This window comes from Protopterus annectens, chromosome 3.part1 (genome assembly GCF_019279795.1).
Source record: "Protopterus annectens isolate FY-2018-M chromosome 3.part1, PAN1.0, whole genome shotgun sequence".
Lineage (NCBI taxonomy): Eukaryota > Metazoa > Chordata > Ceratodontiformes > Protopteridae > Protopterus > Protopterus annectens.
This window is the reverse complement of record NC_056732.1, coordinates 1,881,003,207-1,881,019,500: the sequence shown is the minus strand read 5'-3', so window position 1 is coordinate 1,881,019,500 and position 16,294 is coordinate 1,881,003,207. Positions and strand designations below refer to the sequence as shown.

The 16,294-nt window shown below is 39.0% G+C and overlaps 1 protein-coding gene across 1 annotated transcript in view; it reads right to left on the bottom strand.

Annotated features, from left to right (window-relative positions):
• TMC3 (transmembrane channel like 3) overlaps nt 1-16,294 on the bottom strand; it is a 1,325,854-nt gene that overhangs the window by 1,056,380 nt on the left and 253,180 nt on the right. The window contains exon 5 of the mRNA XM_044067925.1: nt 15,821-15,927. Coding sequence (XP_043923860.1) covers nt 15,821-15,927 — 107 coding nt within the window. The remainder of the gene's footprint in view (nt 1-15,820; nt 15,928-16,294) is intronic.

Below are 16,294 nucleotides of genomic sequence, written 5' to 3'. Positions count from 1 at the left end.
TATTTAAGCACATTCTAAAATTACAAAGACATTAAGAACCAAAATACGAGTACAACAACTTCACATCAATATTAATATATTTTGAAAAATGCAATGTACCATATAACTTTAGGACAGAGAAGCCGAGTGATTCTTCTGGATAAACAAAGAAGGAAAAGAAAGAAACAGTTGGCATAACGGAAGGAAAGAACGGCGTATATGGCGGGAAGCAAGAGTCTGCATGTGTTAGGTCAAGAGTAAATAGTGTAAGACAGATGTGAGGGAGCAAGTTCTACGATGGTATAGAGCATGAGCAGATCCAGGACATGGAGAGATGACCTTTAGGTGAGACCTGAAGGGATAGTAATGAGGTATTGATCTGACTAATGCTGCAATAGTTTCATAGGAGGTTACTAGGCTAGTGGCCCTAGAGCCTTTACAAGTCTAGCCATGTTAATCTCAAGTATCCCCATTTGTTCATGGGTTGTTCACAGAAAAAATTTATGTAGAGAATGGGTCTATGATCAACACTAGCTACTCCTGTCCATGAGGGACATGGGTGCCACCCCAGGGGCAAATTTGCGGTCTCCCATCCAATTATCTAGGTTGTGTTTGAATAGGGTCAGTGAGGAACTCTGATTTACGTGAATAGGAAGTCTATTCCAGAGACGTGGCAGTCTCTGGGAGACATATCTGTCTCTGTAACATGTTAATGTCACAAATTAGGTTGAAAACCCTAGAGTGAGTGACTCTTGTCCATTTGACTTGCATATGTGCAACCATTCCATTAGGGCAAGGCTGCGGATTGCCCTATAGACCAGGCACAAGTCACCTCTCAGCAGCCTAGAAGATACAGAGCTGCACTATATAAAAGGCTTTTCTTACCACTGTGGAAACTTGGTGGTAAAAGTAAAGATTGCTATCAACCTGTGTTCCCAAGTCTCGCACCACGGGGTTGGAACTCAGTGCTATTCCATGTTTTGGAAACACAGTGTGAATAGAGACTAAGACCACTCAATTTTTGGGGTTTATAAATAGATAGGAGATGCTTGTGAGAGGAATGCAAATCATGAAACTGAAGGCAATGTTGAATTAGAGAAGAGATGATTTGAGAAACAGAGGGATTGTAGAGTATGTTGTGACTTTATAGTAGGTCATTAAAAGTAACCAGGTGGGGGAGTTCGAGACAATTTAGGGTTTTGAGTGAAGAGCAGTGGTATGATTTAAGGGACTGACCAGTGGCAAATTTAACTATTTTATTATAGCATTGATTGAGTTTTACTTTAATGGCAGAGTGAAGATTAGTTACAATAAGGGAAGCATATAGAAGGAATGGTAAGAGATACGTGGTAGCAAGAGTTACTTTTGTGGAGTTGGTGATGAACATTTTAGCCCTATACAACACGTAAAGTCTTTTATGCTTTTTTATGTTATTATTAATATGCCGGTCAAACTTAAGATTGTCATCAATTGTTACTCCTGATAGTTTGGTGTGTGAAACTACATCAGTTACAGTATTGTTAAGTGAAGGAATTGTAAAGTTACAGTTACCAGGGGCAAGTTGTTTGGGAAATAATAATAGACGTTTGTTTTGTTGAGGATAGAGTAGGAGCTGATTGTTGGTAAGCCTGGCCTCAATGGAATTGAATGTATCTTTTGTTATATTTTGAAGTTAGGTAAGATTGTTTGAGGAGCATGTGATGTCCAGATAATACCCCACCAAACTGCCACCAAATAATGTGGTATTCCCTACTATCCTGGGTCAATAAATAAGGAGCTTCAATCCTCACTACTGACTCAATAGGAGACCGTCATTTAAACACAATTTTCTCTGAAAAGCACAGCAGGAACATGCTCTATAAACTGGGACTGGACAGTATACTTCTGTCCACCCCTAATATAACTCCTTATTAGACACTTCAGTGTAGCTGAATGGAGGACAGCCACTGTCATCCCTCTACACAAAAGTGGAGAGTTCATTGACCCAGGCAATTATTGGCCCATAAGCCTAACTAGCCTGATCTGCAAGGCCATGAAACATATTATCATAGACCTTATAAACAAGGACATTGGAAACCTCAAAATACTTGACCCCACAAAGTTTGGTTTTGTCAAAGGGAGATCATGCCTGTTAAACTTGGTCAAATTCTTCAAAACAGTCACTGAAGCCATGGACAAGGGGAAGAGAGTGCACACCCCCTATGTTGACCTAGTCAAAGCCATCAACATTATTTCCTCTTGGGCATAATAGATAAACTCTCCCGGCTAGGCATCAACCGGTATGTTACCAGATATGTAGCTAACTGGCTCACTGATAGATCCCACTCAGTCAAAATAAGGGAAGCCACCTCTAGTAGTAGACCAGCAACAAGCAGCATACCCCAAGGATAGGTCTTGGGGCCTCTACTGTTTGGGATCATACTTTTCTCAGGTGCAAGACAAAACCAGTGGACTGTGGCTTACCAAGTTTGCAAATGACTGCAAGCTGGGCACTGTCTTAAATTCCTCTTGTGATGTGAACATCCTCCAAGAGGGCCTTACCCAAATTAATGACTTTTGCCAGAAGCATGGCCTCAAACTGAATGCCAAGAAATGCATCATTATCTCCTTTGGGGAAAATGGTTTGCCCACTAATTATCACATTGATAACAAAGTAATAAGCACGCAATCAGTCATGAGAGACTTGGGCACCCAGGCTGAATGCAAACTGACTTCTGACCACCACTTTGCCTCTGTTGTATGAAAGGTTTTCTACATGTCCCATATCATAAGTAAGGATATTTCATCTAAGAACAAGGAGGTCATAACATCCCTGTACTCCTCCATTATCAGACTGTAGAATATGAATGACCAAAGTATGTGTTTAAGGAAATTGAGTATGTGACAATCTGTATGCAATGAGATGAACTTTGTACTGTGAACTCTGAGTAAACTGTGAATATTGGAAAAGCACTGAAAAACAGGAGCCTGCTTGAAAGCAGGAAATGTGCCTTATATGGAAGTGTATCCGATTTTCTTTCTCTGCCTAGAGATGTAGTAATGTGAACTGCTTTAAGCCTATGGGTAAACCATTGATTGGTTAATTGTCTTGTGTATTAATTTAATTGGTCTAGTTTATATTTTTGTACTGTCAGCAGTATCACCAGTATATAAGCTTATGCATTCCTTTGTTCGGGGTGTCTCCCTGGTACTTTCCATGAGGCTCCCACACATGTGTAATAAATACCACTGAAAGAGAGGAAGAAATGTCTTGTCTTCATTTGAAATAAAAATGTTAAATGCAACAATAGGTGCTGTTTACTCTGATCTGAATTGACAACAGCTGTGGTAGTTGGGGATTGGACGAAGTACTGCTAGTAAAAAGGGCCCATGACAGAATTTTCTGTTCTGGCAGTGTTTCTTTCATTTCCTGTACTTGCCTGCTTTAAAATTTGGACTATATAATTTGATAGAAATGTAATAATTCCTCTCATTCAGTTGTTTTGAGGTAAGTGGCATGCAATATTTTTTTCTCTAACATAACATGTGGTCCGTCTTGATCCATTGGGATGAAGGGGGACAACTGCTGTTGTTAAGTGTGCAGCTCACCAGTCTAATGACTTCCTAGTAGCTAAGGGAAACAATTTGGCTGACTTGGCTGCCAAGCAGGCTGCTCTTTCACATACTGTTCAGGGACAATTTCTGCAGCCTATCTTAGAAACGGTTACTTTTGACACTACTGTTTTGAAAGCTTTACAAATTGAAGCATCGGAATCAGAAAAAAAAAACATGGCTGGCCCACAGTTGTTTCCAATGCTCTGATTCAATATGGCAATATCCTGATGGCAGATTAGTTTGCCTTATATCTGTGTTAAATTCTCTTATAAAAGCATATCATTTGCCAGCTCATGTCGGGGTACAAGCATTAATCAAACAAATCCAGAAGGATTGGTTTTCCCCAGGACTTCCAGCTTCTGTTGCAATATTTCTTGAGCACATGCTCCATTTGTTTACAGCATAACATTTCAAAAGGCACTCTGGCTTCTGCTCAACCAGTGCCAAAACTAATGGGACCATTTTGTGCTTTACAGTGGGACTTTATTGAACTCCCACCTTGTACTCGCTTTAAATATGTTTTGACTATTGTTGATATTTTAGGGTGTTTAGAAGCCTACCCATGTGCTAAAAATGATGCTATTTCAGTTGCAAAAAAATTGTGTTATGAATTAATACCTCGTTTTGGTGTTCCTTGTAAAATATATTCTGACAGTGGGACGCATTGTACTGCAAAGTTAGTTGAATCATTGTGTACAATGCTAGGCATTACTTTGAAATTTCATTGTCCATATAGACCACAGGCATCAGGTATTACGCATGAACCAGACTTTGAAAACTAGACTTGCTAAAGTCACTTCAGAAACAGGCGTAACTTGGGTGCAGGCCTTACTACTAGCCTTACTTTCTATGCGGTCACAACCGCATCCTACTAAGGGTCTTTCTCCACATGAAATTCTCATGGGTCGCCCTTTGCGTCTGCCCATGACACCACCGCCACCCTTTTCTGAATATGATGCATTTGATAATGATATTCTTTTGTACTGCAAATCTCTTGTTTCTTTCCTACAGTTTCACCATTGACAAGTAGCAGCCGCTCAATATCTTCCTGATCCTTTTCTGGCATCCACTCTACAATGAGGGGATTGGCTCTACGTTAAGTCCTTCTCTAGAAAAACATCACTCCAGCCGCACTGGAAGGGGCCCTTCCTGGTTCTTCTGACAATGTCATCTGCTGTGCATCTGCAAGGATCTCTATCTTGGATCCATATTTCACATGTCAAAAAAGTTGTGCCATCTGAAGATCAACAACCTTTACCTTTTTCAACTCCAGATTCTCCTCCCATTGCTACTCGTACTCAAGTAAAACTGTTCCAGTACCTGACGATGCCTAAAATTTACCCTTTTGGAAAACTTCAAACTACTGACACTCCGCAGACTCAACAACCATTTACACAAAAATATTGGGCAGCCATTTTGATGATCATTCTTGTTGTACTGCTATTTTTAATGTGGCCATTTTTATTTCCTGCTCCATCGACACATCACACCAAGCGAGCTATTTGGCATCCACCTTTCAACACCTACCAACCTATTAAATTTGCCTATGCATCATCCCTCAATGTCTCTGACTGTTGGATCTGTACTGCTTTACCTACTGTTCATGGGGGATCGATGCTAAGTACAGTCCCTTTAGGGGCTAATGAAACTTGGATGAACCTGATCTATGACACTTCAAATGTCACTTCAAAAGACAGGATAGCATTACATCTGCTTAACCGTCGAAATGGAACTGTGTGTTTTCAGAAATTTGGTAAAGTTAAGGTAGGATGGAGTTTTTGTAATGTGAGGGTTCCCTATAGGTGTAACAATAACTCCTCCAACTGTAACACTACCTATGATTCGTTTTGTGAACTGGTGCATAAAACATATGAAGAGGTAAGAAATAATTCCATTCTATACCAACAGCTAGGATTGATTGATAAGAAGATGTTTCATTCTAAACAAGGTTATATAAATGAAAACCTACACAAAAGCACCTCGAACCCAGATGGTTGAAACACGAACAGCTTTAATGTAGAAACCAGCACAAAATGGTTTAACACCAACAATATAAAATCACGTTTTCGTCACCAACTTCATCAGATAAAACAATCTTTCCACTTCCACCTTTTATATATTAAGTAATTAAAACATGACCAATGAATTTGGAACTACAATTAAATAATAAAACACAAAACTGTAATGGCACTTCATTCCACATACTTTCAAAGCAAAGTATTACAATAAATACGACATATAAAATGTGTAATTTATAAATTCAATTTTAAAAAACATAAAATCAACTATTCCTATATACATTATATCAATTTTAATAGATATAAACAATTAATTGAAAAACAGTCAAAGTGTCCTTTTGTTCCCCCTACTGGCAAATGTATCACATTACAACAATTCAACATTGAAGTGCTGTTAAGTATCATAAAAATATTGTGGAAGATTGTTACTTTGTGTGTGGTAGAAGAGCCTATAAATGGCTACCAGGAAACTGGTCTGGTAGCTGTTTCTTAGGTTATTTAGTCCCAGCCATTCGACATACATCTGCTTTACCTCAAGGAAAAATTTGGAATGTTCGAGAAGTCAAAAAGCCTGCCAATCCAGTAGGCCAAATTGACGCTTCATGGATTTATCATCATGACTTAGCTCATGCTGGCACCAAAGGACTATCTCATATGGACTTAGGTGATGATGCCATATCATGGGCTGGTATAATTCCAGCATACAGAGCAGTAAAATCAATTTGGGAATTGAGAAAACTGTCTAAATTGTTTGAAGTATTAAGCAATGCCACATTGTCTGCTTTAGAACTAGTGACTGATGAGAACTGATGGCCAAGAGAGCTGTAGTCCTTCAAAACCGTATGGCTCTCGATTTCACCCTAGCGGCGAAAGACGGAACTTGCACTTTAATCCAGGAGGAGTGTTGTATGTTTATTCCTGACAATCAGCACAAAATTGAAAGCCATCTCGAACTCATTCAGAGAGTCTCTAAACTCTCTAAGGCCAAGGAGGCTGATAACTCCATGTGGGCATGGTTAACCAACCTGTTCTCAGGATGGGGAGGTGGACTATTGAAGTTAATTTTATTAATCGCAGTATTAGCTCTTATTGCTTTTCTTGTTATGTTCTTAATCAAAGCATTGATTTTGAAATTAATGTCTTTTAAGACTACTAAAAAGGTGCCAACGTTTTATATGCCTGCAGTTATGAATATGGATGATGAAATAAAAATGTGTGGCAATGTTGAAGGAACCAGCCACATGGTTATGTTAGAGTTAGGGCAAATGCATGACCGACTAAGTGGTGATGCTTACACAGCATCAAATGGGGGATTGTAGAATATGAATGACCAAAGTATGTGTTTAAAGAAATTGAGTATGTGACAATCTGTATGCATTGAGATGAACTTTGTACTGTGAACTATGAGTAAACTGTGAATAGTGGAAAGCACTGAAAAACAGGAGCCTGCTTGAAAGCAGGAAATGTGCCTTATGTGGAAGTTTATCTGATTTTCTTTCTCTACCTAGAGATGTAGTAATGTGAACTGCTTTAAGCCTATGGGTAAACCATTGATTGGTTAATTGTCTTGTGTATTAATTTACTTGGTCTAGTTTATATTTTTGTACTGTCAGCAGTATCACCAGTATATAAGCTTATGCATTCCTTTGTTTGGGGAGTCTGCCTGGTACTTTCCATGAGGCTCTCACACTTGTGTAATAAACACCACTGAAAGAGAAGAAGAAGTGTCTTGTCTTCATTTGAAATAAAAATGTTAAATGTAACAAGACCCATTATCAAGTGCAATGCCCCCTTTGGCATGTACCTTGCCAAGCACATGCAGCAGCTGGAGAGACCACAAAGGTTCTTGATCAGGAAAATCCAGGGTCTCAAACACCTCTCCTATACAGATAGGCTAAAAGCCCTGTTCCTTTACTCAGTCTCATACAGACTGCTCAGAGGTGACTTGTGTCTGGCATACAAGGCTATCTTAGACCAAGCCTTGATGAAGTTGCTGCATATCCGTCATCAAACTCCACTCACACAACCCACATGCAAGACCTCAATCTGGTCTGCGACATTAATAGAACTTTTTGACGGGATAGATTTGTGAACCAAAGACTCCTACATCTTTGGAAAAGACTCCCTCTCCGTGTCAGGCAGAGTACCTCACTAGCTCTCTTTAAGATGAACCTGGATGACTGGATTGGAAACAGAAAATACACCCCTGGAATCACACCTGTGTCCCTGCTGGACAGGGGAAACAGGTGCTAATTTTGTGGGAACATGAGTGAAATTAGGTTGGCCAAGTGGTCTAAGGCACCAGACTCAAGGACTGATCTCCTTCTGAAGTCCATGGGAATTCTGGTCTCCATATGGAGGCATGTGTTTGAATCCCACTTCTAACAGGTAGTTCTATCCACTTCTAACAGATAGTTTTTAAGGTTGGGAGGGTGGCCTAATGGTTAAGGTGTTCGCCTTACAAACACAAGTTACAGGGTTTGAATCTCACAGGGGATAATTGGCTAGGCTTAAAATGGCTCGCAAGGGCAGTTAGCCTAGTACTAACCTATGAACCTATGAACTTAATCCTTGCCAGAGACCGTGAAATGAGCCAATGTGCAGTGCTGGAGTAGGGAGGTCAAATGCCCTTGTGGTGCTAGCAACAACCTCTGACTGAAAGATTATTAAATTCTTGGCTAGGCTTATAAGGGCCTCTATGCCAATAGCCTAGTATCATCCTATGAACCTATGAATCTATGAAACTGTGTCCCAGTTTAAGACCTCTGATACACTCACACTTAAATAAATTAATTCTCACACATCCATACACTTTTGGGAAAGCCTGACACAGATATCTAGCTGTGTCCCTTCCCCAAAATAATATGGTAATGTTGCCACCAATCAGAAAGTCGTTATGCTCTTTTAAAGGGATGTCCAATTATGAAAATTAGATATTAAAACAAATGATAGTAAATGACCTAAACAGCTAGGCTTTCAGAGTGCCCAGGAAGTTATCAAGGTAAGTATAAGCACTCTCAAATCACTAAAGAAAAACACTGATTGACCAGCCACAATGTAAGTTAATAAAATATTTAATAATGAACAAAATGATTAAAAATATAAAATGGTAATTTGCAATAAACAAACAGAACTCAATCACCAGAAAATGAAATCAATACTGTAGGACAGAAATCCAACATTCAGAAAAAAAATCTTACTGATCTGATTAGTTATAATTCCTATCTGACTAAAGAATACTGTCCCAGATCTAAACTAAATCACTACAACAGAGCAAAGGCAGGCTTACAGTTCTTGGTGAGTCCTTTTGGGTATCCACTGCACAGTACATCTGTGTACAACTCACAGCTATAACTGACAACTGACAGCTGTAACTGACAACTAACTGTTAACTGTTTTCAGCAGGGTCTATTATAGACTAGCCTAACTGTCACAACTGTTCCAGTTCTAATTTTCAATTCATATTTTGAAAATCAACCAACAGCTGTTTACTAAAGTTCCTTCCTCTCTTTCAGCTTCTGACAGCAATACATAGCAAATGTCAACATTCCAATGACATCATCTGCAGATCAGCTGAATCTGAGACAGTCTGCCTTGAGAATCTTTCTTCACAAACATGCACTGTTAGAAATGTAAAAATACACTATTCAAGTCTTTAAAACATTTTTCTTACAAACAGAACATAAATCAACATGTAAGAACCTATTTACAGTATTATAGCTAGTCATGCTAGCATACAATTCACAGGTCAATTTGAAATTATATACAAAAAATCAACCAGACATGCTAGCACAAATAACAGTGTCTAATTTCTTCACAGAGCAGATTAAAATACAGTTGTCAGCATAGTGAATAAGGGTTGGTTGTTTAGAGGAAGCATGAAAACTGTTAATAATAATGTTGAAGAGGAGTGGACCCAAAAATGAGCCTTGCTGTATCCCAGTGGTGACTGGTAGATAAAAAGAGAAGTTGAAATTCCATTTAACTGGCTGATGTTTTTTGCAGAGATAACTTTTAGGCCATTGTAAGGTAGTTTCAGTTGAGCCAAGAGAGGATAGCTGGGACAAGAAGTTGGGAAGAGAGACAGTGTCAAAAGCTTTAGATTGATCCAGAAATAGAGATGAGACAAGGTGACCAGTATCTTCAGCTTTGTTGAGTGTTTCAGTGAAGGATAATAGAGCAGTGATTGTACTATGAGCAGCTTTCAATCCATGCTGAGTAGTAGAAAGAAGTTTCTTGTCAAATAGGTATTGAAGAAATTCTTTGTGTATGCATGTTTCTAAAATTTTGAAAACAGGAGACAGTATAGCAATGGTCCTATAGTTAGATATATTTCTGGAAGTGCCACCTTTTTGGAGAGGGAGAATGAAGATTTTTTTTCTACAGGGAAGGACATAGGCTTCCTTAATAGATGTGTTAATTAGTATAGAAACTGGGTGGGCTATTGAGTCAGATGCCATATATAGATATTCATTATGGCGACTATTGGCAGAAGGGGAACAAGGTTTGAGTTTGCTCAGTAGGAACCTAATAAAGGATGTAGAGACTGGTTGTAGGGAAAACTTGGAGTGGCAGCCAGTAAGAGGATAAGAGGAAGTAGCAGGTGTGGGTGAGAAATATTTAGTAATGTAAGCTGTGCTATTAAGGAAATAAGAGTTAAACTGAGATGTTATATCAGAATAAGTACAGTCACTGGAGGGTTGTGGAGAAGAATTAATTCCAGGGTATAACATTTTATTAATTGATTGCCAGAATTTCTTTGGGCTAGCTTTGTGCTGATTTTGTTGATTTCAGCAGAATCTTTGTTATCTTTGTTGACTTGTTTCTTATAGGTTCATAGGTTCATAGGTTGGTACTAGGCTATCCGTCCTAGGGCCTATACAAGTCTAGCCATAGCAATTCCCTGGATATTTCTTCCCACAATATTTATTTGCCAATTCTCTGTAATGTAGGTTTTCCTGTGACTTCTGTTTCAAATAGCATGTCCAGGTTTTATCCCTGTTTAGCAGAAGGGAGGGATCTAGCAGAAGGGAGGGCTCTAGTATTGACAGAAAGCCAGGGAGATGAATTACTTTTGATTCTTTTCTTCTTGGGAGGAGCTAAAAGTGCTTAGAAATATAGAGCTGAATGTGTTGACTGGTTCATCAAGGGGTAAGTATTTAACGAAAGACCAACTAATAGAATTTAATACCTTTGTAAAGTTTAGTGGGCTGAAGTGGGTTAAGTTTGTTGCGTACAGTTTTGTAAGTATGTTGTTTGAACGGATGAGTGAATGACAAATCTAGTTGTACAGGTAGGGTAGTGATCGCTAATTGAATCTGGAAGTATTTCAGATTGGATAAAGTTACTTGGATGGGAGACTGACATCCAATCTATAATAGAGCCAGTTCGGTTTGATGAGTATAGGTTGGGTGAGTTGTGAAAAAGCCATAGAGATCAATGTTATTTGTAGGGAACTGTGAGTTGAGTTTATGCCAGTTGATGTTGATGCCACCTAATATTATAGTTTCTAGAGAAATATTGCTTGAGACCCAAGACAGGATATCTTTAAGTTTTGATACATTGTTGACTGGGGGTAGGTACAAGGCAATAATACAGAAGATTTTATGAGTCTTTCAGTTATGATAAGAGATAAGTTCAGCTTTGCCAAAGGAAGGTACGAGTTGATTATGAGGAGGAAGAGAGGAGGACTTTGGACAGAGTATTGCTACACCACCTGCTTTTCTTTTGAGTCGGTCAGTTCTGAGCATTTGAAATCTGGGGAAGTACTACAGAATCTGTATTGTTTTGTGTCACAGCCTTTACAGCATTAATTGTTAACAATAAATCTTTAGTTGACCTACTCTTTATATTTTGCACGTAGCTTTCATTCCCTGCTACCCTCTATAATTCACTGTAAAGCTATGCGTCACATTTTAAACCTAGCAGCAAGTGAAAATGTATAGTAACCACAATTCACTGATATATTTAGTTTCATCTTTATAACTTTGCTGCATTGTAATTTCAGTAGTTGCTTGGTGGTTGTAATTATACTTATGTTTTTGTTTCTTTTATATATTGAAGTAAACCAGAAAATTGTCCACATTGATTAATTTTTTACCCCAGTTAGCAAATTAAAAAAAAAAAAAATCACAGAAGTTTCCAAAATAATATGTTTCACAGTATCAACACACACACACACACACACACACACACACACACACACACACACATACACACATACATATATATGTGTGTGTGTGTGCGTGTGGGTGTGTGTGGGTGTGTGTGTGTGTGTGTGTGTGTGTGTGTGTGTGTGTGTGTGTGTGTGTGTGTGTGTGTGTGTGTGTGTGTGTGTGTGTGTGTGTGTGTGTGTGTGTGTGTGTGTTTATATATAGATATATATATATATATATATATATACATATATATATATATATATATACACACACACACACACACACACACACACACACACACACACACACACACGTCTAATTTAAAATATTGCAATTCTAAAGCTTTGAAATTCAGTCTGCTGAGATCAGAATATCGAAGTTTTGGAATTTCAAACATTCTTAATAGAGATTGCCATACAGCACAAAATGGGAAATTTACTGTTTTCCTAACTGTAATGTGATCTCACAGTTGTAATATTTATTTATCAGGGGGTGTGGGGTGCAGGGGGCTGCTCCCTCTGCAAACATTTTATTTTTTATTTTATGGAAAGAGTACTTTGAGGGGCTGATGAATGAAGAGAATGAGAGAGAGAGAAGGTTGGATGATGTGCGGATAGTGAATCATGATGTGCAGTGGATTAGCAAGGAGGAAGTAAGGATAGCTATGAAGAGGATGAAGAATGGAAAGGCTGTTGGTCCAGATGACATACCTGTGGAAGTATGGAGGTGTTTAGGTGAAATGGCAGTGGAGATTTTAAATAGATTGTTTAATGAAATCTTGGAAAGTGAGAGGATGCCTGAGGAATGGAGAAAAAGTGTTTTGGTACCAATTTTTAAGAATAAGGGTGATGTGCAGAGCTGTGGTAACTACAGAGGGATTAAATTGATCAGTCATAACATGAAGTTATGGGAAAGAGTAGTGGAAGCTAGGTTAAGAAGGGAGGTGATGATTAGTGATCAGCAGTATGGTTTCATGCCAGGGAAAGAGTAGTGGAAGCTAGGTTAAGAAGGGAGGTGATGATTAGTGATCAGCAGATGCGATGTTTGCTCTGAGAGCGTTGATAGAGAAATACAGAGAAGGTCAGAAGGAGTTGCATTGTGTCTTTGTGGATTTAGAGAAAGCATATGACAGGGTGCCTAGAGAGGAGTTGTGGTATGGGAGTGTCAGAGAAGTATGTAAGAGTGGTACAGGGTATGTACGAGGGTAGTGTGACAGCGGTGAGGTCTGCAGTGGGAGTGACAGATGCGTTTAAGGTGGAGGTAGGATTACATCAAGGATCAGCTCTGAGCCCTTTCTTATTTGCAATAATGATGGACAGGTTGACAGACAAGATCAGACAGGAGTCCCCGTGGACTATGATGTTTGCAGATGACATTGCGACCTGTAGTGAGAGTAGGAAACAGGTGGAGGAGACCCTGGAGAGGTGGAGATATGCTCTAGAGAGAAGAGGGATGAAGGTCAGCAGGACAAAGACAGAATATATATGTGTGAATGAGAGGGAGGATAGAGGAATGGTGAGGATGCAGTGAGTAGAGGTGATGAAGGTGGATGAGTTTAAGTACTTGAGATCAACAGTTCAGAGTGATGGTGAGTGTGGAAGAGAGGTGAAGAAGAGAGTACAGGCAGGATGGAGTGGGTGGAGAAGAGTGTCAGGAGTAATTTGTGACAGACGAGTACCAGTAAGAGTGAAAGGGAAGGTCTACAAGAGGGTAGTGAGATCAGCTATGTTATATGGTTTGGAGACAGTGGCATTGACAAAAAGGCAGGCGTTCGAGCTTGACGTGGCAGTGTTGAAGATGTTAATATTTGCGCTGTGTGTGACGAGGATGGACAGGATTAGGAATAAGTATATTAGAGGATCAGCCCAGTTTGGAAGGTTTGGAGACAAAGCAAGAGAGGCAAGATTTCGTTGGTTTGGACATGTGCTGAGTAGGGATGCAGAGTATATTGGGAAAAAGATGCTAAGGATGAAGCTGCTAGGTAACAGGAAAAGAGGAAGGCCTAAGATAAGGTTTATGGAAGTGGTGAGAGAGGACATGCAGGTGGTTGGTGTGACAGAGCAAGATGCAGAGGACAGGAAGAAATGGAAACAGTTGATCTGCTGTGGCAACCCCTAACGGGAGCAGCCGAAAGAAGAAGATGAAGAAGAAGATTTTATTTTTTTATTTTATTAAAGTTTCGAAATTCCAAAACTTCAATATTCTGGTCTTGGCAGACTGAATTTCAAACGTTTGGAATTTTGACCTTTCAAGGTATATCCAAATATAAATACAAACAAATGCCAATAAAATAAATAATGTATTTTTTTGTGTGTGTGTGTGTGTGTGTGTGTGTGTGTGTGTGTGTGTGTGTGTGTGTGTGTGTGTGTGTGTGTGTATATATATATATATATATATATATATATATATATATATATATATATATATATATATATATATTATATTAAAGCTATATAAGATTGGAAATGATGCTGGATGTCAAGACGTGGGATAATTAAGACAGAAGAAGCAGATCCGAGATACTTGGAGTAGACCTGAGGAAAAATTGGGTAAAATGTAAAACTTCGAAGGGTAATTTGTTAGAAATAGTTTGAGGACAGAGTGCTCTGTTACTTATTCCCTCGGGTTTTCGGTAGCTGTCCTTTTCTTTTTTAGTGCTTCTTAACCTCCCGTCTAACTTCCAGCTGTTTTTTTGTTCCTCACTATCCCAGGGTATGTAACTAAACTCGTTATAAGAAATGGATCTTGGTGACAACACATATCATTCATCTGTAAATCTTAAATATCATATTAGACAGCATATACTTGTCGCACAGGACAGCCATGTTCTCCCAATTTGGCATAGTATATAAATGCAAGTATGATGTGCTTCACACATTACCTGCTCTTACTGGTCTGTACTCACACATTACCTGCTCTTACTGGTCTATACTCACACATTACCTACTCTTACTGGTCTGTACTCACACATTACCTACTCTTACTGGTCTATACTCACACATTACCTGCTCTTACTGGTCTATACTCACACATTACCTGCTCTTACTGGTCTATACTCACACATTACCTGCTCTTACTGGTCTATACTCACACATTACCTGCTCTTACTGGTCTATATTCACACATTACCTGCTCTTACTGGTCTGTACTCACACATCACCTGCTCTTACTGGTCTATACTCACACATTACCTGCTCTTACTGGTCTATACTCACACATTACCTGCTCTTACTGGTCTGTACTCACACATTACCTGCTCTTACTGGTCTAAACTCACACATTACCTGCTTTTACTGGTCTATACTCACACATTACCTGCTTTTACTGGTCTGTTCGCACACATTACCTGCTCTTACTGGTCTATCTCACACATTACCTGCTTTTACTGGTCTATACTCACACATTACCTGCTCTTACTGGTCTATACTCACACATTACCTGCTCTTATTGGTCTATACTCACACATTACCTGCTGTTACTGGTCTATACTCACACATTACCTGCTCTTACTGGTCTATACTCACACATTACCTGCTTTTACTGGTCTATACTCACACATTACCTTCTTTTACTGGTCTTTACGCACACATTACCTGCTCTTACTGGTCTGTACTCACACATTACCTGCTCTTACTGGTCTATACTCACACATTACCTGCTTTTACTGGTCTATACTCACACATTACCTGCTTTTACTGGTCTATACTCACACATTACCTGCTTTTACTGGTCTATATTCACACATTACCTGCTTTTACTGGTCTATACTCACACATTACCTCCTTTTACTGGTCTTTACGCACACATTACCTACTCTTACTGGTCTGTACTCACACATTACCTGCTTTTACTGGTCTATACTGCAATTACTTATTCCCATAACATGATGTCCTAAACCATCAGAGCGCTGTGTTTCTGAGTAAGTGACATGTCAGACAGCCTGTTAGATGTATCTTGGGGATCAATATTACAAAATCTCCAGGTAAAAATGTGTTCTTTGTTTAGACCAGTTATAGTTACTGTTTGTTATAGTGTTAAGTTCTAGCAGATATCATGTAGATTTCAACATACCTCTGGTAACACAACAAATGCTCCTGTCATTATGGTAAGAACAATGTTGATTCCAAAAAGCCATCTCAAAAATATGAAGTAAGATGCAACTCCTGAGCCAAAGTGACCTGAAATGAAGCATACATATAAGACAACATTTTAAATACAAACAATAGTATAAAATAAAATTATAAGCACACAAGAGTAGCTTCAGAATATAGTTATACAAAATCAAAGCTATAGTCTCTCCAACAATGCAGTGATGGACGTAGGTTATTTCTGGGCATGCATTTCTTTATTTTTATTTTTGTAATTGGGAAGGCTCAAAATCTTTCTCAAACATGACCCTAGCAAAATGTCATATAACAGATTGCTATACACTTCCAGTGATCAAAAAACAAACACACACATACGTGCACACAAACACACACACACACATGCACGCTCACACACAAACACACACACACACACACACACACACACACACACACACAC